Source organism: Parasteatoda tepidariorum, chromosome 10, assembly GCF_043381705.1.
Source record: "Parasteatoda tepidariorum isolate YZ-2023 chromosome 10, CAS_Ptep_4.0, whole genome shotgun sequence".
In the NCBI taxonomy this organism is placed as follows: Eukaryota; Metazoa; Arthropoda; class Arachnida; order Araneae; family Theridiidae; genus Parasteatoda; species Parasteatoda tepidariorum.
Genome location: NC_092213.1, coordinates 35567854 through 35589990, shown reverse-complemented (window position 1 = coordinate 35589990; position 22137 = coordinate 35567854). Strand labels below are relative to the sequence as shown.

General features: G+C 27.9%; 2 protein-coding genes across 4 annotated transcripts in view; one reads left to right on the top strand and one right to left on the bottom strand.

Annotated features, from left to right (window-relative positions):
• Positions 1–5126: 5126 nt before the first annotated feature.
• Positions 5127–11109, top strand: LOC107445286 (uncharacterized). Its single transcript, XM_021148767.3, has 2 exons — positions 5127–7157; positions 10992–11109. Exon 1 carries the CDS (start codon positions 5607–5609, stop codon positions 7137–7139), a length of 1533 nt encoding a protein of 510 aa, XP_021004426.1. The 5' UTR covers positions 5127–5606; the 3' UTR covers positions 7140–7157; positions 10992–11109.
• A 7444-nt stretch (positions 11110–18553) lies between these two features.
• The window catches only part of LOC107445289 (Rho GTPase activating protein at 68F), a 29614-nt gene continuing 26030 nt past the window's right edge, over positions 18554–22137 (bottom strand). For all 3 annotated transcript variants that reach the window (XM_071186673.1, XM_016059647.4, XM_016059649.3), the window contains exon 13: positions 18554–20516. In XM_071186673.1, coding sequence (XP_071042774.1) covers positions 20346–20516 — 171 coding nt within the window. In that variant the 3' untranslated portion in view covers positions 18554–20345. The remainder of the gene's footprint in view (positions 20517–22137) is intronic.

Here is a 22137-nt window from a genome sequence, read left to right as displayed (position 1 = left end):
GTGCAGTATACTTAACATATGAATATGCGTTTACATCGAGGCACTTAACTATAATTCAAATTTTATTTTACTAAAATTAGTAAATTAATTTCTGAGGATTATGTGCAACCGTTAAAACTATATAACTCAGTAATTATTAATGAAAGTATTGAAAATGCCAAGCAAAATCGAATTTATAATCTAGTATAATTTAGGCGAGCACCTAGATTCATTACGAATGTATGTTCTTAAACATCTGATTATTAGATCTAGTGGTACCTTTTTAATTCATGAAATGTAATTAATTAATAAATAAATAAGAAAAATAAATAAAAAAAATTGTTTGTAGATGCCAAGTACCGTTGTCGTTTATTAAACTTTTCTAATTCGTCCACTTGAATGAGACAATTTTTTTAAACATATACTATAAGATTAATATAAAACTAAACTCAGTGGCGCGACAGCTCATAGAGGGCCAAGGCCTACTGTGCATATCTCAGTTTTCCTGACCTTGGGCTCTGAGGTGCAGGAGCAGATGTTCCGGCCAGGTGGTCAGCCGAACGTGGAACCCCCAGTGTTTAGTTCCCAAGAATGCTTGGTACTCATTCATCGACCCCCTGAAGGGATGAATGGCTGAGTCAACACTGCCCGGCCCGAGGATCGAACCAGGGACCTGTGTCTCGACAGCGCAAAGCGCTACCGCTGAGCCACCAATATATATATATGAAAACAAGTTTGAAGAATACCCCATACCCCTTTTTGTAAATCAGAAATGACGAATTCGAGAGATATCAGTTCTGACAGAAAATTAATTGAAAAAAGCGATAATGATTTTTTTTTTATGGCGAAATATATTGCAACCAATTTGTATAGGAAATGTCATTGGAATGTTTTGTTTTTATTTAGTAATAGCATTGATAATACTGCCTTCGGATCTGATTGTTAGGCTCAATGCATAGATAAGTATTATTCTATTTCCTAATATTCGATTTTATAGTATACTTATCTATTTCTTGTCTAAGACTGTAGAAAAAAATTTAGTTTTCTTAGTGCATTGAGAATTTTTGTATGTTAAACAAAAAGTTAGGTGAGTTATAATCACAGTCCTGATTTCGAATTCAAAAGCTGATGTCCGAACTTAACCAAAGGGCAAATGGGACGACTACTATATTTCTTACAAGCTGTGTCTGTGTGAATCTCATTTGAAAACAGAACTAGAATAAAATTGCCTTTTATTCATAATAATATTTGAGTATACTATAGCCTACGTCACAGCCTGAAGGCATTTCTGCGAGCCTCACTTCTAGCAACAAATAAACATTAAACGAAGTGTGTTGTTAACAGTCGCGACTCGTCAGGCTGACTGTTGTTATAAGTCGTGACTCGACTAATCAGAATTGTTTTAGTCAAGTTCTTGTTTAAATAATTGATTTTATTGTTTTCTCCAAGTTTATGCATTTCGTAAACATATTTAAAACCCAGTTTATTAACTGAACTAAAAGGTAAGTGGTAATCCTAGTAAAATTTTCGAAATGTAAGTAGTTTTCTTCTTTCTTTTTTCATAGTATACCCAATTTTGTTTCGAAAGACATAATTGTTACTTAGAAGCTTGATTTACATCATACATTTTATTTAACAGAAATAGATAGATTGTGTAAAGCAGAATGTTTATTTTTGCTTCAAAATAAAGTTTTCATTGTGCGTCTCATCGAAAATAACCACAATGGCGGTTCATCTGCAATGTCTTACTGTGCTAAAAAAATTCTTAAAGTTAAGAAAGAGTTATACTTTTGAATGTCCACTCAGCAGAACACAAATTTATTCTAAAATTTTCTCTGAGCAAGAACAATCGGATGACTTGCATCTTAACACTGAACCTGAATTTTACTTAAAAACAGGGAGATTACTTTAAAACAGTACTATGTGAGCTAAGCAAATAATTGACTGAAACTTCCACTTCAACGTTTTATGTGTTGACAAACATCTCGGTTTAATCGCGTGGAAAATAAGGTTTTATAAAACGATAAATATCTGTTTGAATGTGGTTCGCGAAGTGGCGCATGGAAGAAGCATTTCTCCTTTAATTACGGGACGCGGAGGTTAATTTGACATTTTTGCGTCGCAAAATCTTGATTTCAGATGGAATCTTCGTTTCTCATAATAAGTTTGAAAGTTCACCTTCTGAAAAAGAAATTGTATTACATCCGAAAAAATTGTCCAAAATATTTTGAATAGTATCTTTAAGAAAAAAGTGTTATGTGATGTTATCCTCCAAGAGGGAACTAATCAGTTTTCAGCACATAAGTGCGTGCTCGGTGATGTTTCGAATGCGTTTGCCGCAATGTTTAAAAACAACATGAAAGAAAAGGAAGACTGAGCTGATAACATAACTGGAAAACCTTCAACCTCCCGTTGGCAGCTGCTGTTATGTTTCAAATATACAAGAATTCATAAACCATTTCACCTAAGTTATTCAGTTGTTATTTTTTTTTTATGTTTGAAAATTTTCCTACCTACATTTTTGATTCATAGCATTATCAATGTTCAAAAAATTATTTCATTTTAATGTGCAATGCCGCCAAATCTACTATGTAACGTTTAGTAAAATTAAGCCTTTTTTATTAGTATTTATTCTTTTCTTTTTGTGATAGCCTGGTATGTAAAGAGAAAAATAATTTCTTTTGTCGATCATAATTAGATTCAACTAATTAAGTAGCATGTATGCTTTATAGTGGAGAAGTTAGTTAAGTACTGTTTCATAGTGTATCATTTTTATTTCTTCCGGAGAAAGAAATTATTTTAGAATAATAAGTATTGGAAAAAATCCAAAACAAATTAAGATGTTTTCTCTTTTAAATTTTTTTTTTTTAAATATTTACGTTTTCTGAATTGTTTTTAGAAAGAAATAAAATTCTAGTAGGCTTTACCAATCTTAAAATTTAATTAAACTAAAATGTTCTCTCTTTAGAAAAAATATATATATATATTTTTAAAAATTATTTTCGTTTTCTAAATTGTTTTTAAAAAGAAATAAAATTCTAGTAGGCTTTACTCGTCACCTCTTAAAATGTAATTAAATTAAAATGTTCTCTCTTTTAAAAAAAAATATATATTTTTAAANATGTTTGAAAATTTTCCTACCTACATTTTTGATTCATAGCATTATCAATGTTCAAAAAATTATTTCATTTTAATGTGCAATGCCGCCAAATCTACTATGTAACGTTTAGTAAAATTAAGCCTTTTTTATTAGTATTTATTCTTTTCTTTTTGTGATAGCCTGGTATGTAAAGAGAAAAATAATTTCTTTTGTCGATCATAATTAGATTCAACTAATTAAGTAGCATGTATGCTTTATAGTGGAGAAGTTAGTTAAGTACTGTTTCATAGTGTATCATTTTTATTTCTTCCGGAGAAAAAAATTATTTTAGAATAATAAGTATTGGAAAAAATCCAAAACTAAGATGTTTTCTCTTTTAAAAAATTTTTTTTTAATTATTTACGTTTTCTGAATTGTTTTTAGAAAGAAATAAAATTCTAGTGGGCTTTACTCGTCAACTCTTAAAATGTAATTAAATTAAAATGTTCTCTCTTTAAAAAAAATATTTTTTTAAAATTATTTTCGTTTTCTAAATTGTTTTTAAAAAGAAATAAAATTCTAGTAGACTTTACTCGTCAACTCTTAAAATGTAATTAAATTGAAATGTTCTCTCTTTAAAAATATATATATATATTTTTAAAAATTATTTTCATTTTCTAAATTGTTTTTAAAAAGAAATAAAATTCTAGTAGGCTTCACTCGTCAACTCTCGTAATTGCTTACCATTCCAGATTTTTTCTCCTTAAAAGTTAATATTTTTTTCAAAACAAAAAATTGCTTTCATGTTTCTAATAGTTTTTGTGCAACAAAGCAAAATATAACGCACGTTTAAATATCCAAATCGGTGGTGTTTTTTTTTTTTTTTTTTTTTTTTTTTTTTTTTNTTTTTTTTTTTATTAACTACTGAGAGATTGTATTTTAATTATGTATAATCTATGACATTCGCTTTCAAAAATTAGTTTCCGTAAACTTTATTTATTTAAATACAATTTAAATGAAAATAAACTGAATAAAAATATATAATTGTCTTTATCTTCCTGAAATATGCATTTAAAAATGTTTTACTAAAATAAAATTATTTAGACAAATATATATATCAGCACTATGTATAGTAAAAATTGCTTATATTAGGTTATAATAAAGCGAGAGTTATGAAAAATAAATCAATTTTAACAGAGCAATGAGATTTTGAAAAGAGGTTGATTTTTGTTCTTTTTTTGACCCAATCCCATATTTTCCACCAAAAAAAAAAAGTCATATTTTTGGTATTCATATACCATGTTCATGCATTCATATTTTATATACATGCACCATGTTGTGTATACACTCATAAATCCAAATAAATTTCGCCTTTAAAGATATTTGGGTACCTGAATTTTTCTTATTTGATTTTACTTATCATAAAATTATATAAATTAACTCGTGTGGGGGAAAAAATTTCTACTTGTGCGCAAGAAGCAACAATGTTATTAGCATGCCAGTAGAATATTAAGAATGACTATAAATTAAAAAAAGACTTAACTACTATTATTTACGTTATTATTTATTTTATATTTATTAATATTCATTAAATTCTCATTTTATTAAAAGACTATTATTAAGACTAAAGATTTGAAGAAGAAAAAAGATTAGTATATTACGAAATTAAAAAAAAAAATGTTGTCTCCTCCCTTTAAAATTATATAATGTGTTTTACTTTAATTTATCAGCTTATTTAGCTCACAACTGTCTTAAGTAAAATTTGCTAATAAAGAATGCAACCTTCCTGCCTTCGAAGGAAACAATCATTAATCTAAACCATTTAATCGTAAAAACCTGAGTTTATTCTATTCTCAAAATATAACCATCACTATTTTAATACATTTATTTTCTCTTTTTTAATGATATCTCGCTTTGGGCTTCTTATTCCTGAATTCTAGGACTTCGTCCATAAGTGCATTCGTTACGAAACACGTGTTTATATAACAAATAACCTTTGCTCTTTTAACACGACTAGGGCAAGAATATGACGTTTTCCTCAAAGAGCATCAGGAGAAGCCCGGGAGCACTTCTTTTCCCGTTTTAACTCCGGACGCGCATGCGGAGATAATCCTGTTTCTTCCCAGACGTAGGAAGAGAAGATAAATATCGTTCTTCTTCGTCGGCTTGCTCTTAGTCTATGTTGGATAGTAAGCACTTTTATTATAAGATTTATGGGTTTAATTTATCGATTTGGTTAAGGGATCTTATGAGATTATTTGCATGATAGAATTTGATTGGTTATAATTCTTTACATCAATTCATTCATCAGTGGCATATCCATGCACTTAATTTGTGTTATAAAATTACGAAGCTAAAGTGTTAGTATAGAATATTACAGACCAGAGGAACTGGAACTGTTTGGTTATTGGTAACCCTTAATAGATAAATAGAACTTGTTCAGTTTTAATTGATTATATCCACTTTTTCATCAGTGATAAATCCTTACACTTTATTTGTGTCATAAAGTCTTGAAGAAGTGCTTGTATACTGACTTCATTTTTTTATAATGTATAAAAATCCCATTGGGGAAATGGATTATTGCTTCGACAAAAATGAAGTGTTTGTGTTCATTTGGAAAATTGAAAACTTCAGCTGTCTTTCTCAAAAACGGGGTGAAAATGTTGCAAGTCCTTATTTTCACGTGAGAACTCTTGGTCGTTGTAAATTCCGCCTGCTCCTCTTCCCCAGAGGATTGCCAGATGAGGAAAATAAAGTTCACTGCGAATTCACCAGGGCACACAGTGATGAAGGCCCTGAAGTAGTCGACTTTCTTTTGAATCTATCAGCAGAGGAGATGAAGACTTCGCGCAAAACAGGTGTTTTTATAAATCGATGCATCAGGGGAAGTAAACTCTCGTCAGGACTATCTATAGATCGGCAAATAATGTATGAAAATGCTCGTCACTATTTGCCGAACGATACACTAACTTTTCGGTGTGAAATAAGTACCAAGTCCATCAATCCCGTATCTTTTGTGAACTGTTACGCTAGAACTTTAGTACGAGCAGAAAGACATATTTTTTCGATTCCTCTTACTTGTAACAAATTACTGGGCATTGCCGAGACGCCTGGTCCAAAACAAGAGCACACCATCGAATTGCCATTTCTGTGCAACTTCAATGGATTTGGTGAATTCGAAGTCCTTCTGCGTTTTAATAACACCCTCCTGTTTGAAAAAAATGCAGATATGGAAGTGCGCAGAGTTAATTCAGGAAGCAATCCTGTCAATCTAATTTGTAAAATATCCGTTCCAGATGTCATTGGGGAATCGATAGTGATTCGCCAAGAGCACAAATTTAAGAAAGATGATACCAAATGGATTGTGACCTACCCTTTAACTACATTTAAAGCAAAATTAAATCGTCCCGATTCCATAATTGAGTTACGCTGTGAGTTTTGCGCGTCAGATGGCTCTACAACATCCTTTCTTGATCGAGTGATTTATCCGCAGATCAATGTGAATAACTCTCCCGATTTTTTACCGGATTACGAATCTGATGAGTCTAAACTATTACGAAGCATGTTTGAAGACAAAACATTTTGTGATGTTACATTAATGGCTGAAGGCAAAACTATTCCAGCACATAAATGTGTTCTAAGCGTTCGATCTCCTGTCTTCAGAGCCATGTTCGAGAGCGACATGAAAGAAACGCAAACGAGTTCTGTGGACATATGTGATCTGAGTGCTGCTACTTTAAATCACATGTTGACGTTCGTGTACACAAATAATGTGGATTTGGCCTCGATTGATGTGTCAGAACTTTACGCAGCCGCTGATAAATATCAGATTCTCGATTTGAGACAGTATTGTTCTAACTTTTTCATAGAAACCTTAACCGTTAAAAATGTTTGCGATGTTTTGGAATTGGCAGACTTGCATCAACACCGCGACCTAGATCGCGCCTTGCGCAATTTTATTTATAAAAATGCTAAAGATGTCTTGATTTCTTCCGCATGGAAAAGTTTTATGAAAAAACATGTCAAGCTAGCAGGTGAAATAACACATCAAATGTGCATTAAATTTGCATATCAAATGTGATCTCCTTTATTTTAAAATGTGAGTATATATCTAATTTTTTTTTAAAAAATAGAATTTGTTTTTTCTAACGATTCTTCTGCCACATTAAAATTATTATAATATAATCTATGTAATTATTATAATATAATCTATATAATTATCATAATATAATTATAATATATAATAATCTTATTAAATCAACCGTTTTTCTGAAGATGTTTAAATTTTTCACTCATTTTTCCCCTCGTTGGTGTCTGATTTAAATTTAAATTCTACTGCTTTCATAAGTAAACGACTTTCATTTTAAAATAGAATTAAATTTAATTTTTAATTCGTTGTTCAACATTAATAAATAAAAAAAATTTTACTAAGCCACCATATTAAAAATTAATAAACTATATTAGAATACCGCAAAATAGAAACAACTAAATTGTAATTGCCTTCTAAAATTTTCTGAATGGCTGTCTGCAAATACTGAGACTTTTCCAGATTGATTTTTATCGAATTGATTATTTCTAATTTTCGTAAGCATATTGATAGTATAAACTAATTTTTCAGCTAAGCCTTATTCTTCAAATTAGAATATTAAATATTTTAGTTATAAGTTTAGTTTAGTTAATAAATATTAGATAATATTAAATTAAATAATATTATTAGATAATATATAAATCATAAAAAAATTTATTACAATAACACTATTAGTGTTGAAAATGAACAATAGTCATTTTTAAATAAAAGCATTACAACTCCAATATTTTGGCAACCTAGCTCTAGTTAAAATATTATTCTTCGATTTTCAAAATTATTTTCCTTTTCATTTTTTGAATAAAAATTTTTATAGGTTTATGTGGAATAAAATAATCTAAAATATAATGTTTTTTTTTATTTTTTNACCTAGCTCTAGTTAAAATATTATTCTTCGATTTTCAAAATTATTTTCCTTTTCATTTTTTGAATAAAAATTTTTATAGGTTTATGTGGAATAAAATATAATGTTTTTTCTTTCTTTTTTTTAAAAATCTAGATTAGAACTAAACAATTCTCTTTTTTTATGTAATTTTAAATCCTTTCTTTTTAGAACACAATACCAAGCACAAGATTCCCACAGGGACGGGAAAACCTGAAATTTTCAAGAAAGGGGGGAATCCGAGAAATAAGCGATTTTAGACAAAAACCAAGGAAAATCTTGAAATAATTTTACATAATATCAAATTTCAGATTCAATAAATAGGCAATGAGGTTAAAGTAAATAAAATCATTATTCATGTAAATTTTCGTTTAAAAATTCGATTGTAACGTATTATTATATAAAAATATTAATTGGTTAAAAAAAAACCTTTTGTTACATAAATTATAGAAAAAACAACTTATTATTAATTAAAATAAACTGGAATCTAACCTTTTTAACTTTTAAAATAAACTGGGATCTAACCTTTGTAACTTTTAAAATAAACCAACTTTCATGGTTAGATATTTTTAAATTATTTTTTAGCATATATAATTTATTCATAAGTTATGTGGTGAATTTGAATCGGTATAAATTCCACTCTGCTGTTCAGAGGGTTGACTTTAAATACGCTAATTAGTTATTTTAAGAAATTAGACACAAAGTACCATCTCTGATAAACATGCTTTTTTTCCCACACAGTCAGGGTTATGATTTTACCCAACCCTAATAAAAACCACCCGGGTTTTTTCGAAAACACCCTTGAAAATTCCAACTGGGTTTTTCATAATTGTATTTTATAACAAATCAGCTCTAGATATTAAGTTTATAATATACAAACTCCATACATTAAAATATTTATATTACCATTATTTTGATATTCTATTATACTAAAAAAAATTTATTCACCTTTTAAAGAACACATATAATTTTACACCTGTTACTATCGTTACCTGTTATTATGTTTACCTGTTTCACACTCTTCTACTTCTTAGCAGCTTTTAACTGCTGAAATACTTGTTCTAGAATTCTTGTTCGGGTGTATTCCTTGTTGTTCAAATACTAAAGCTTATACTAGAAGCTCAATTTCACTGTACATAACATAGTACACAATAACGCAGTTGGAAAAGTAATACAATACACCATTGTATAAACATAATTTTTAAGTTAAAAATTTACCTTGAAAATTGATGTCTTTCATTTGAATTAAGATAATTTATTTCTTCACTTAAACTAGTAGTTTTTCATATTTCTAAAATAGAATAGGTTTATCCTATAAAGGTAGTTGTACCCTATGTTATTTATTAATGTAGAAAAATTTACTTAAGTATCATAGATAAAAATTTTTTTTAGAAGAATGATGGAGAAACTCAATTTACTTTGAAAAAAAGCACGCCGTTTTTTTTTTTTTAATAATTATATAACCCTCACGACAGTCTTAATTTAGAAAGGAGATCAGTGGAAAGTTTGTACTCCATCTTAATTTCACTTTAGCACACTATTATTATAAAACTCGTACTTGTTTATTAAAGGATACAAAAATAAGTTTTGTTTATAGAATTTTAATAACGGTCGAAAAAGTTTTGACTTGGAGAAAATGCAAATTTTTGCATTTTAAACTGCGTAATATTCAATAGAAAAAGACAAAAATTAGAACAAAATTAGTCGAATAGTTCATTAGACTACTAATTTAAAATTTCATAACTCTGAAACTATTCGACACTCTATTTGTTATAGATAGTAAATTTTCTAAGGTATGGCGATATTATCATTAAGGGGCCTAAACATTCGTTAAGTCCGATTTCCTAAAGATTGGGACCATATATCCAATATTTTATTTTCGAAAGATTTGTCTTCTTTACGTTAACACAATCCCTCGATCCTATATTACTCAAATAATCTTAACTTCTTTTTTTCGTCAGGTTTAGTTTATATTTTTATAACCATCGTTGAACAGACGACTCAATTTCCGGGTATACTACTACTCATGTTTAGCTCCTTAGCCTTGTAATTTTGAACCCAATTCAGAAGACAAGGGAACTCCTGGATCAAGTATTGAAAGAAATTTGTCTTCGTTGTGGACTTTTTGATGGAACTAACCCACATTTACGTTTCATAGAGAGGAAAACCTCTCACAGTTAGCCTGACGGCAAGGGGACTCTAATCCATGATCCGTCTACCACTGAGGATATTTCACGTCAGCACTGCGGTCGGTGCGAGCTGGGTGCGGAATTCGTATCGACCAGCCATTGCTGGGATTCGAATCAGGTTCATCCAATTGGAAGGCAAACGCTCTATCCCCTGAGCCACCACAGCTGCTCATAAAGCTATTTTTTTATAAACGTCGTTGAACAGCCGACCCAATTCGCGGTTTACGACTTCCAATGTTTAACTCCGTAGCCTTGTAATTTTGAATCCAATCCAGAAGACAAGGGAACTCCTGGATCAAGTATTGGGAGAAATTTGCCTTCGTGGACTTTTTGATGGAACTATCCCGCATTTGCGTTTCACGGAGAGGAAAACCACGAAAACCTCCCACGGTTAACCTGACGGCAAGAGGATCATAAGACTATTGATAGGAACTTTGAAATGTGAGTCCGGGATAGCCTGGTTGGTAGGGCGTTGGAACTATGTGCAAGAGTTCGTGAGTTTGATCCCTGCGGGCTGAAGACTTCCCTGTGTAGTAAATGGTATTTAATAATTTTATTCCGCCTAGAGTGGCATCGAAAGACAGCACTCTGATAGTTTTGCTAAGTAAACATCCTCTCATCCTTTGCTTTTTTAACCCCACATTGTGTATTGGAAGTAATTTAAGCGATTTCCATGACTTGCAGTTGTGACCTTACTTATTTTGGTACATCTGTAGAATGACTTTTATTTAAAATTAATAAGGAAAATTGTCTAATGCATGTCAAATTTATTTACAGGTTTGCTGTAGCTGCATATAAAAGGAGAGAAAATACTGATAGTTCAAGATTGGTAATCCTTTTTTTTTCCCCTCTGAATTTGTTTCACGGAGAAGTAATAAAATTTAATTGAACTGTTTTATCTTACACTCAAATTATTTCTTACACTTGCAAACACAATAAGTCGATTTTTTATTCATAAATTTTTTTTTTCTGTACTGATTGAGCTAAAAATGAAGGTACAGGACGTCCAACGAAAGATAAGCTTGATTTCGAAATTAAAAATCTCAGAAGCAAAAAATGAAACTATTTATTACGAAATCCTTAGAAACTTATAACGATATAAAGACGGAATTTAGCAATAAAAGTTATTAACATACAGTACGGTATATTAAAATTCTTGAAGAGAATACTAATGCTCCTTTAAAAGAATTCATAATTGTTCATGAAATCGCAAGAAAATCTGATCAAATTGTTTCAAAGCTAAAACTGATCGCTCTGATTATCATAAGACTATTTAATTTTATAAACGCCTTTAAACAGCAGACTCAATTTTGGGTCTACCAATGTTCAACTCCGTATCCTTGTAATTTTGAACCCAATCCAGAAGACAAGGAAACTTCTGAATCAAGTAATGGGAGAAATTCGCCTATGTGAAGGACTTTTTGATGGAACTAACCCACATTTCTGTCATGAAGTGTGAGGCCGGGACAGCCTGGCTGGTAGGGCGTTGGACCCATGTCCAAGTGGTCGTGAGGTCGATCCCCGCCGGCTGAAGACTTTCCCGAGTAGTAAATGGTTACTGGTGCGCGTTAAATATGTTGGATCACAAAGACCTCCATGTTCCCATAACAAATCAATACCTCTCTGGTTCAAGTCAAAATTACGTATGAATCAAGTCAAGTGTATGAATAGGTCCGCCCTATAAACGGCCTGTGACGTGTGTGGCTAAAGTCTTATTATTGGCCATAGATGGAGCCAATGAAAAACCAGAAACACACCCTCTGCCTTAAATTCGCTTGGTTTCACCAAACAGGTCAGTGGTGATATTGGCAAGTGTCATCAGAAACAAAATTTTTGGAAAGTGATTAGTGCTTGCAGCGCCATCTTTTGGAATTTCAGTAGCTTATGGATACCCTGCAATTAGTGTCACATCTAAATAATTTCATCTCATTCATGCCCCCCTCCCCTCTTTTTTTTGCATATGAAACATGCTTAATCCACTTCTTTTTCATAGAAAAATTAAAAAAAGAAATAATTCTACAACCCTGACTAAGTATATTACAGAAGTAACTTTTCTGGCGATATCTTCGTATTCAGAAATCTAAATAATAAAGGGAGTTTTAAAACACTTAATTCCTACAATATAAATTTACAACCACTTTTATAAATTTATAGCAACTGTGACAACCTTGTAGTCTCAAGTCTTGTTGACTCGAGAAAAAAAAAATAATTAATAATAAATTGTACCAAGAAAATTTTGCTAATGGACGATATCACATTACGAATTTATTTAGAACCATTAATTTCTTTTAAAAAAAAGTTTGAAAAACTGTATCAAATGCTATGTCCATGTTCGTAAACATGCTTTTCAAACATATCCAGATTTAAAAACTCAAAAGACAGTATAACTTTAAAAAATTTTGATTTTATCATGAAAGCAAATTATCTTTAGGTAAAATTTAATAATCGAAGACGTTGAAGTATAGTCGAAAGCCATACTTTTGACAAATGTAACATTTTCGCTTCTAACTTATTTTTGATATATTAACAGCACTTTGCAATAACCTTTAATTTTTACTGTATAAGAAGGAAACATGTTATTTGATTTCATGGAAATTATGTTTTTCTCCTAGAATGCTCTATCGAGCTGATTAAAAATGTAAAAAAAAATGCATTTTTAGAAATCTTCAGTAAAAAAAAAATATTTATATATATTTTATTTGGCATTCAATAAATGACCAGTGATATTTAATAAAAATTAAGAAAATAGATATGCCTTCAATTTTTACTATATAAGAAGGAAACATGTTATTTGATTAAATGGAAATTTTGTTTTTCTCCCAGAATGCTCTATCGAGCTGTTTAAAAATGTCAAAAAAATTGCATTTTCAGAAATCTTCAGTAAAAAAAATATATATATATATTTTATTTGGCATTCAATAAATGACCAGTGATATTAAAAAAAATTAAGAAAATAGAAATGTTTGGTTTACTGCGTTCTGCTTAAGATTAATTCTTCCTGCCAAGTTTAAAATTTTGTAACCAAATCCGTCACAAGATGACGCTATTAACTAAAAGAATTTTAAAATTAATGTTTCGAATGCAGCAACTCGTGATGCAGTCCGGGAACAAATTTAACAAAGTCTATGAAAATATTTCAGTTTGAATGGTGAGAGATACATTTAAAAAAAAAAACAATATTTCATAGCTATCCAGTCTACAGTGCCATCTGGATATAAACTTAGAAATCCTTTCTGAAATTTGATGACATTTTTCTGGTTTTCAAGCAAAATGCAGCAAACCATTTATTCTCCATCGCCTTCTATTTCTTTTAATATTGAAAAAAATAACGAGATATGAAAAACTACACATCTATTACCATATAAATAGAATTATTTGGTTTGAATAGTGATATTCTCAAATAAGGAAAAGAACAAAAGACAAATGCTTTTTAAGAATGTCAAACTTTTACTGCAGTTAAAGAGGACTAATTTACAACAAATACCACTCCTTAAAAGTTTCTTAACATTCTATAAAGTTAAAACTTCAATAAAGTTGCAATGTTTTTTGTTTTTAAAATTCTGGTGCTTCACACTAGATGACTTCAATTGGGTTTTTAAAGACTAGTACAGGAGAAAAAGTATTCTGAATATGAAAGTACAAACTAAACATCTTGACAAATATGTTTCAAAATCTTGTATAGTTAAAATATTTACATTATAGAATATTTTATATAAATTATACTTGCCATGTTAAAAAAAAGGGAGAAATTAAAATTATTACTATTTTGATTTTTACTCATTTTAACGATAAAGAGAATTTTGAAGATTCATAAACTTTTAATACATTGAAAAGCTTTGAGAACTTAAAAAAAAAAAAAAATTCCCAATAGCAGTAAATTCCAATGATTATTCTATTAATAATAAAATTATAAATTCCAATTAAATGGGGGGGGGGAATAATTTTGTAAGAAAAAAATAATTTTCTAAATTAAAATGTGAAATGAGACTTTAACTAGGTATAACACAGTTTTATGAACATACTACAATAAGGGTGCACAAATTATAGCCTGGAGGTCAGATGAATGGTTAATTTGCAGCCCCATCATCTAGCCAAAAGAAGAAATTATAAAACTTGAATTTTTTTTTATTTAGAATTTTTTGTCGATTCAATTTAATTTTTTAAAAGGGCATAAATATTTTGTCTTTAAGGCCATATCACTGTCTTTTGAATGTTTTAATAAAAGACATAACTTAAAATATAGTAGTTCAAAGATTTATTTAAAAATATAAGTAATTTATGAACTACAAAAAATAAAATTATTTTTGCATATTGCTATTAAAGGCAAATATTTTACGATAAATATATTCAAGTAACACAGTGGGCCAAATTGCTAATTTTATTTTTACTTCAAAAATATTATATACATACCTTTAAATAAACATAATTTGTTGTATTCTGTGTTTTAATTTTTCAGATCAATCCATATTGTTCTTATTACACAGAAGTTAATAAAGTCTTATTTGACAGAAGTTATTAATTAAGTTCTTAATTGAAATACATAAAAACTGATCTCGGACTATGAAAGCTCAGTTATTTTATTCCTATCATCTTCCTGCAAAGAAGGTTGTGCCCCCATATACTTAAACTTGTTTATTAAAGCGGGTATGAGAAATCATGGCAAGTATAAATAATGACTAACCATCATATTATAAAGCCATTTCAAAAATACAGTATAAGTAGTAAATAATATGAAATTAGTGATGTTTAACTCTCAAAACTAAAAATTATTCTCTCCACAAAAAAACAACTAATGACAGTAATAAATATAATTACAGAAATAAATTTTTACTTTTCAACAAAATATCAATTAAATCTCTGAGATTCAAAACTCAAAACATAAAAAAATAATATACAGATAATTCTCTTTTTGCACAAGCTCAAACTAAAAAGTATGGCAAATATATTTCACTTTATAACTTAGAAGAAATTTTGATGCAACATTATTACCATTCAGTTGTTCTTAACATGATAATTAAAGATAAAACCAGCCAGTTGTAGCATAAAGTAATTAGCTGAATAATTTAATTTAACCAATATAAACAAATGTTAATGTATTACCCATTTGAATATGATCCTTATAATAAAAACTATTAAAAAAAAATGCATTTTACATTCTATCTATCTAAATAAAATATAATAAATTTTGTAACATCATGTTATACTACCGCTACAATAACTTATCAACTATTTCCAATTTTAGTATTAAAAAAACAGAAATAAAATATTTAAATTACCTAATATATTCTTTTCTGTAGATTTTTTTAATATAGTGGATACTTGTCAAAAAAGTATAGAAGTTAGAAGTAGCAAATGAATATTTAAGCAAAGGAAAAATCAACCTGTTTTTCTACCAGAAGAAACTAAGATTAGTAATTATGCAATAATTAAAAGCACATTCGAGTATCAAAGGTCAATCAAACTGGTTTCAGTGCTTTTCATCACTCATTTTTCACTTGTGATTTGACAGATTTCAATAGCATTTTTGTTCTCTAATAGCTTAAATATATATCTGCACCTTTTTAAAAGGATACTTTTTTGACTTTATTTTTTATGAGAATTCCAAAGGAAATTATGGGTTGTAAGTTTTCAATTCAAGAACAACTGATAAAACAAATAACAAAATATATATATTACCCCTCCAGTGTTGAGGAGCATCGCTTATTGTTTCTACAATCTATTTGAACATGTTCATTCATGGAGAAATTTTGCTCCATTTTTAATATTGTGAGGGTTAAAATTTCAGTGGGTAGTACATTTCAAAAAGTATATTTTTAAATAACATATAAAGCTCTTCTAAATAATGAGATATAATTTTGCACATATTTTTTAAGAAATAAAATTTATATACCTTTAAATATTGATCATTGCATGTAAAGTATAATATACTGGTTACTAAGTAGGTACAAAAATAAAATAGAATTACTTAAATATTTATACAAAATAAACTTAAGTATATAATTCCAACTTATCACAAAAGCTCTTGTATATTTCAAACAATCAGATCACAAGAAAACACAGGGCACAGAGAATGGCTCAAATCAAGTACCTCTTCAGACTAATATTTTTAAATTGCCTCCACATAAAGTAATATTAACTACTGTGTGAAAAATATTGCTTGTCACTACCTAATGAAGAATTTTAAATATACAGTTATGAGATTAAATAATTATTTAAGACAATAACCTTTCCAAAGATTTAAAAAAATAAACTATTGCAATTCCTATGAATAAAATACTTATGAATGACATAAAAAGTTAATCTTAGGGAGTTTTATTTTATTGCTAAATTTATTAAAATAATTAAAAGTATAATTTTTCTTTTTAAAAAAAATCGAGTGATCAACTGAAAAAAAAATGTTTAAAAAATCAAGTGATCAACAGAAATTTTTTTTTTTAAAAGATAGAATAATAAAACCAAATGGATTTGATTTTGTAGTACAGTAAAGGAAATATTAATTATAGATTGTCCAGAAAAAGTCATTTTGAAACACAATCCACACGTCATTTTTCTCTTGCGACACAGTTGCAGAGTGTGTAAATAATAAACTTCATTAAAAAAAAAAAATTTTTTTTTTGACCTTCTAAAAGTTATAAAAAAATATATTATCACAATATTTATCATAATTTAGTACAAAATCAGGGAACAAAAATAAAAGGCAAAAGTCTCGATATCGAATAAGCAATGTAATGAATTTCAGTCACTAATATTGCAAGAAAAAAATTGTAATACAAAATCTGCAAGATATGACAACAGAATCATTGAACTGCCAGTTAATAAACAAAACATAATAACATAAACCAGAATATGTAATGCTTATTAAAAAAATCAATATGATGAGGCAAATTAAATTTTCGTCAGAAGAGGTACATGTTACATAAGTGATACATATAACTAAAACTAATTCTAATATAATAAACGATTGTGCAAGAGGTAGGTATGCAACTTTACAATAAAGGTTTTTAAACATTATAAACAATTCACACACTGAAATAGAAAAATAAAACACAACATAAATGTGAAAGAGTTTGAAATACATGGAATGGCAATATTTTATTTAAATATTATGTTTAAGGTGGTTGAACCATATACAGACATCAATACAGATAGGCTAAATCCTCTGAATTTTTAAAATCTGAAACTAGTAATATATGATTTTTCTTATATTTTCTATTCAAGCTCGTTCCTTTATATTAAAATTTTTTTTTGTTTCTAAAATTTTTTTCGCATTTATTTAAAGGGTTTAAAAATCACTCAAAGTTTGTCTAAGAAGTAAAATCTACATTGAAAAGTATCATACATCGATAAAACGCCTTAAAGCACATTACTTCATGTACATTTATAAATACATGCTATAAATAAATTACACACTAAGAAATCTCGAGAGTTATTAAATTCTTGAACAATAAGACAGATATAATTAGGTTTAATACATTCACTTCTTGTTATTAAGTGCTTTCATTTCTTAGCATTAGAAAAAGTATTTTAAGTGCGGAAATAATGTATAAGCCTGAATGAGACAAAAGGTTTCTTTTAAGTTAGCTACATAAAAAGATTTAATGAAAGCTTTTAACATGAATGAATAGATAATAGGCGAAAATTCAACAAGTTGAATCTTTAAACACGACATAACAAAGATTAAAGGTGTTTAAATTTAAAAATTGTGCACAAATTATAGATATATTAATTAAAAAAATTAATGATTATTTCATTTGATAATATAGCTTATCAAATTTCAACAAACATGTTTTATTAGTCTAATATCCATGCATATTTTTAGCTCATAATTATTTTTTTCAAGGAAGCTAATTCTTTTGAAAACTCAATGCTGATTACCAACTTTTTGCTTGAATGACTTTGTCAAAACTTATAGATAGTCAAAGTATTAATAAAATCTAATAAAGAAACTGAAACATAAAAACAGAATACACCGGGAATATAATTCTATAAAAAAATAAATAAAAATAAGTTGTTCAAGAGCAATAGCACAATCATGAAACTATTATGTAAACACAAAGAGCATAATATTTTTATTTAAAATACTTTTAAAAAAAAAACCAAAAACCTATTAGTTGACTAGTAGAGATTTGCACATCATAAGAAAAGTACAGTTATCAATTAAATATTAAATGATTTTATAACATACAATAAACTAACATTCTAAAGCGGAGTATTATTTTGCAATTGATATTAAACAAAACTTGCAAAAGGTAAAGACCTGCCTAAACTTTGAAAGCATCACGATAAACAAAAAAGAATGTTGGAGTACATAAACATAATTGCATAAAAAAAAATTTCAATTTTTGCTAGATTTCAAAACAATTGAGGAAACCATAAATGAGACAAAACAAAACTACACATACGCTCTTTGATCAGACTTTCAAAACTAATAACTCATTCCTTTTTTTTTCCCTTAAATTAAAGGCATAATATAACAATTATTTACAACACATTTAAATAATAAAAACAAACTCATTATTTCTCACAGTTTTTAAGTTGAATTATCAGTTAAAATTTTTTGGAAATTAAGTCTCTCGATTTAATGGCCTGCCAAGCCATTTATTTCTTTAAATTTAAAAAATAATAATAATAATTCTAAAATGATGCAAAAAATCTTTTACTTAAAAATTCACAACTATTTGTTTGAATTTTAATCACACCAAAAATTTAATTTATTTCAATATAAAACAATAATAATAAACTTATTCTCTTAGTAAAAGTATGATAGGCTAAGATAAGTGTTTAACAAAATGAAATAATTTTAAATCACATACAAGTGTTCTAAAAAAAAGATACAGTTTAATACTTCTAAAATCTAATGCATTAAAAGCTTTTGTTGCTTTTTATTCCATCTTAGAAAAAATTTTAATTTGCAAGATAATTGCAGTGTTTCACAGTTTAGTTAAAAAGAAGAAAATGTTATAATTGAAAAGGAAATGTATGAATAATAACTTTCATTAAAAACGATAGAATAATTTCTAGTTAGATATTATTTTCTAATAAAAAAAACATTTTGATAAATAATAACATTTTGATTAAGTAATTTTTAGGAAAAATTATTTTATCAAAATATTGTTCTTTGTAATCACAAATCAGTAATTTTCTGAGGCATACATTTTATCTAATTATCAACATAAATGAAAAAAATTAGTTTAGTAAACTATAAATATTTTAATTAAAAAACATAAAACTATTTTTAAAAAAATTTTTTTTTTTTTAAATATATGCTTTAATTGTAGTCAAAAGCTTGGAAAAGTTATACTTAATAACTTTTGTCAGTAATATTCCAAAAAACTTACTATAAGTTATTAAATGTTAATTTTTTACTAATTTTCAATTAAAAAATAATTTTTTCTTTTAAATTGACCTAATCATCACTAGAAATTCATAAAACTATTAATTGCAATAATCACTAAGTATTTTGCATAATTAAAAATTATGTTGGAGAATTTAACTTGAAAAGGACTACTCATTTTTTTCTTAGACCTCAACTTAAAACCCTGAAATGCATAATCTTACTAAATTTGTCGAAACACATATGAAAAACATTTTATTATAAGAAATTTATATTCTTATTGATAACATATCTACAAATTCTGAATATTCTTTTTACACTAAGTTTAAACAGTAAATTTTTCATTTTCATATTTACAAAACCACTAGTAGTTACAGCAACATTATGAATAACTCTTTTTCACACATACATACAAAAATACCTATAGGTTAATAGTTGGGTATTCTTAAATTAATGATATGCATAAAACACACATACACTAGAATTTATTATACACAGAAACCAATTGCCACTGAATACACCTTGAGCAAAAGTCATTTCCATAGACAATGACTTTTAAAATCTGTGAATGCACTGCATATTTTGTAACTGATACTTCTGTATCAGAAGCAGTAAAAAGAGCAATCCTAGAACCATCAAGACTTACAACTATAATTGAAATGCATGGTTGGAAACACAAACAAGTGTTAAATATCAGACACAGAGTTGAATCAAGTCCCAGTTAAATTTCATAGCACCTTTTAATAATATACTTCATTTCATATTAATACCTCTGTATTAAAAACACTTCAAAGTGATCATTTTGAAAAAATTAAGTCATTATACTTAAGGAGGAACTCTGTGAAGTGGTTTATTTTCGTGATGGAGAAGAGGGATGCTTGTTTGTTCCGGGCCCACAACAAATTAGGTCCAAAGACAATAGCAAGATTGGATGCTGTCATTTTGTTTAAATCACTGCGATCAATGACCTAACAATGACAGACATGTTATTAATGAAACATAAAATTAAAAGAAGACAAACAAACAAACAAAAATAAATATTGAAATCAGTCTTTTAATAAGAAGGTAAATTGAATACCAATTAAGCCAGCTTTTATTTCTATGATCAGTAAAATAACAAATCTAGTTAGTTCAATTATGACATTTAAGAAAATTAAAAAAGCCCTAAAGATTTTTTTTACAAAAAGATTTATAACATTTAGAATTTTAAAAAAAATATTTACATAATTAGAGACTAAAAGAAAAATTTATTCAAGTATTTCTATTATTTAAATATACAGTACAGAACCCGTTATCCGAAAATCTGAAAACCAAAAAACCGGAATGAAATTCGATAAATTTTCCCGTCATTTTTTTAAAAAAATGTTTTTTTCCTCTTAAGATTTTAGGATTTTTCTTTCTTTTTTGAAAGATGTTTACCTTACCATCATTTTGGAAATAATCATTAGTGTATTACTTCATCGTTTTTTCTTCTTTTTAAGATTAATTCCAAATATTTTTGTCTTTAGTTGGGTTTAACAATAAAAAAAAAGGGTTTTTGTAGCGATTCAGAAAACCGGAAAAATCAGTTATCCGGNTAAGTTAAAAGAAAAATGGTATTGATTTCTATTTCATTTATGCACTGATTTTGCTCTAGATGTTGGAAAATTCTGTTGATTTCATAGTATTTTGTGTAATTAAAATTTTTTACTTATTTACTATGAACCATGATCTTATTTTTCATTTTGCATTTAAAATAATTGTTATTTTGTTAATTGAATACTGTTCTATTCAAAAGTATCAATGGGTATTTGTAGCTTTGTTAATTGTTTTAATAAATTACACAAAATATTAAATTAGTCTTAGACAATTGGAAGCAGGTTTCTAGAAATTCAAGAATTAAAAAAATTTTTTTTTGGATGTTTCAAAATAATTTAATTTTTAAAATCATCCTTCACTCTTGTTTTGCATTAAGGGACTTTTGTTTAATAATTTGATTATTTTCTCTAATACAGTACAGAACCTGTTATCCGGAAATCAGAAAACCAAAAAACCAGAACGAAATTCAATAAATTTTCCCGCTATTTTTAAAAAAAATTTTTTTTTTTCCTCATAAGATTTTAGGATTTTTCTTTCTTTTTTGAAAGATGTTTACCTTACCATCATTTTGGAAATAATCATTAGTGTATTACTTCATCGTGTTTTCTTCTTTTTAAGATTAATTCCAAATATTTTTGTTTTTAGTTGGGTTTAACAATAAAAAAAAAAGGCTTTCTGCAGCGATTCAGAAAACCGGAAAAATCAGTTATCCGGAATAGCGATGGTCACGATCGTTCCGGACAATCGGTTCCCTACTGTATTTGAAATTTTTACTTTCAAAATTCCATATTTTCTAATGGATATTCAAAGATTTCCATTTTAAAAACCAGTAAGCTTAAAAAAAAATTTGAAAAATATTTATTCATTTAGGAATTAGAGTAGTGTGACAAATTTTCCTCTTTCCCCCACTACAGCGCCTCTGGCGGTGAACTAAGACAGTCTGCTGGGAACCGCCGTATAATAGGGACGTTTAATTTGAACCCTTTCTTGTATTTCATTTTTTTTACTCTT

Bases quoted from the DNA above. Each gene is read 5' to 3' on its own strand.
- LOC107445286 (XM_021148767.3), top strand. From the start codon at position 5,607: ATGTATAAAAATCCCATTGGGGAAATGGATTATTGCTTCGACAAAAAT.